We start from the raw sequence: 1,528 nt of genomic DNA on the forward strand, positions 1-1,528 counted from the left end.
TGGGGCTCTGGGGGGGTGGGATCGGCATTGGAGGGGTCCCCAACCCCCCTGTCCATCCCCGGGGGGCTGATGGGGGGGTTCCCCCCCAGCCAAGAGCCGGTGCTGGGGCGTCCATGGGGCAGAGGGGAGTGGGAAAGGGAGGTCCTGGGTGGCCCCCTGAGCTGCCAGCCTGGTGTGGAGGGCTGGGGGATGATGGGGGGGGGACGGGGCACCCCCTGACCCGTGTCCTGCACACACAGGGGTGTTCCAGAGGATCACAAAACGCGAGTGTCACTTTATCAACGGCACCGAGCGGGTGAGGCTCCTGGAGAGGTACATCTACAACCGGGAGCAGCTCCTGCACTTTGACAGCGATGTGGGGGTCCATGTGGAGGACACCCCGCATGGGGAGAAGTTTGCCAGGAGCTTGAACAGCCAAAAGGAATATATGGAGTACACACGGTCAGCTGTGGACTGGTACTGCCTCCACAACTACAGGGTCGTCACCCCGTTCACCGTGGAGAGGAGAGGTGAGCGTGGGGCAGAGCGGGTCCCCTCGGGAATGACCCTGGAACCCCTCAAACCCTCCCTGCGAATCACCCCAGACCCCTCAGCCCTCCCTGTGTCGGTCCCCGTGGCCTTTTGTCCCCTCCCAGTCCATCCCAATCCCTCCCAGTCCCTCCAAGCCCATCCAATGCCCCCTAGTCTGTCCTAGTCCATTCCAGTTTTTCTCACTCCATCCCAGTCCATCCCAGTCTCTCCCAGTGCCTCCGCCGTCTCCACCCCGCTGGGGTCACCGAGCTCACGCCCCTCAGCCAATCCCAGCGCGTCTCTCTGATGACGCTCCAGTTGCCAGGCAGACCCAAACCAAAGAGTTCCCTCACCACCACTCAGCCTCCCAGTCCCGATCGCTTCCTTCCCAGACCACACCAGTCATTCCCAGTCCTTCCCAGTCCTTCCCAGTCCTTCCCAGACCCTCTCACTCCACTCCCAGACCCTCTCACTCCATTCCCAGTCGTTCTCACTTCACTCCCACATCTCCCAACTCTCTCCCCAGTGCCCCCCCAGCCCATGCCCTTCTACCCCAGCTCTATTCCCAGTCCCTCCCACTGCCATCCCAGTCCTTCCCACTGCCATCCCAATCCCTCCCAATGTCCTCCAAGCCCTCTGCCCTCCCTCCCAGTGTCCCCCAGCTCAACCCAGTGTCTCCCCTGTCCCTCCCAGTGCCCCCCAGCGTGTCCATCTCGCTGGTGCCGTCGAGCTCCCAGCCCGGCCCCGGCCGCCTGCTCTGCTCTGTGATGGATTTCTACCCTGCGCCGGTGCAGGTGAGGTGGTTCCAGGATGAGCAGGAGCTGCCGGAGCACGTGGTGGCCACTGATGTGGTCCCCAACGGGGACTGGACCTACCAGGTGCTGGTGCTGCTGGAAATCCCCCCCCGGCGCGGGGTCACCTACAGCTGCCAGGTGGAGCACGTCATCCTGGAGCACCCCCTCAGCCGGCACTGGGGTACGGCCCGGCCCCCCCAGCACCGGGGGCACACTGGCAGGGG

General features: G+C 64.6%; 1 protein-coding gene across 1 annotated transcript in view; it reads left to right on the forward strand.

Annotated features, from left to right (window-relative positions):
• Positions 1 to 239: 239 nt before the first annotated feature.
• The window catches only part of LOC115307468 (class II histocompatibility antigen, B-L beta chain-like), a gene marked incomplete at its 5' end in the record, with an annotated part of 12,728 nt that continues 11,439 nt past the window's right edge, over positions 240 to 1,528 (forward strand). The window contains 2 exons of the mRNA XM_029959808.1: positions 240 to 509; positions 1,204 to 1,485. Coding sequence (XP_029815668.1) covers positions 240 to 509; positions 1,204 to 1,485 — 552 coding nt within the window. The remainder of the gene's footprint in view (positions 510 to 1,203; positions 1,486 to 1,528) is intronic.

The sequence above is a fragment of the Manacus vitellinus genome, unplaced genomic scaffold, assembly GCF_001715985.3.
Source record: "Manacus vitellinus isolate BGI_N305 unplaced genomic scaffold, ASM171598v3 scaffold_229_pilon, whole genome shotgun sequence".
Classification (NCBI taxonomy): Eukaryota; Metazoa; Chordata; class Aves; order Passeriformes; family Pipridae; genus Manacus; species Manacus vitellinus.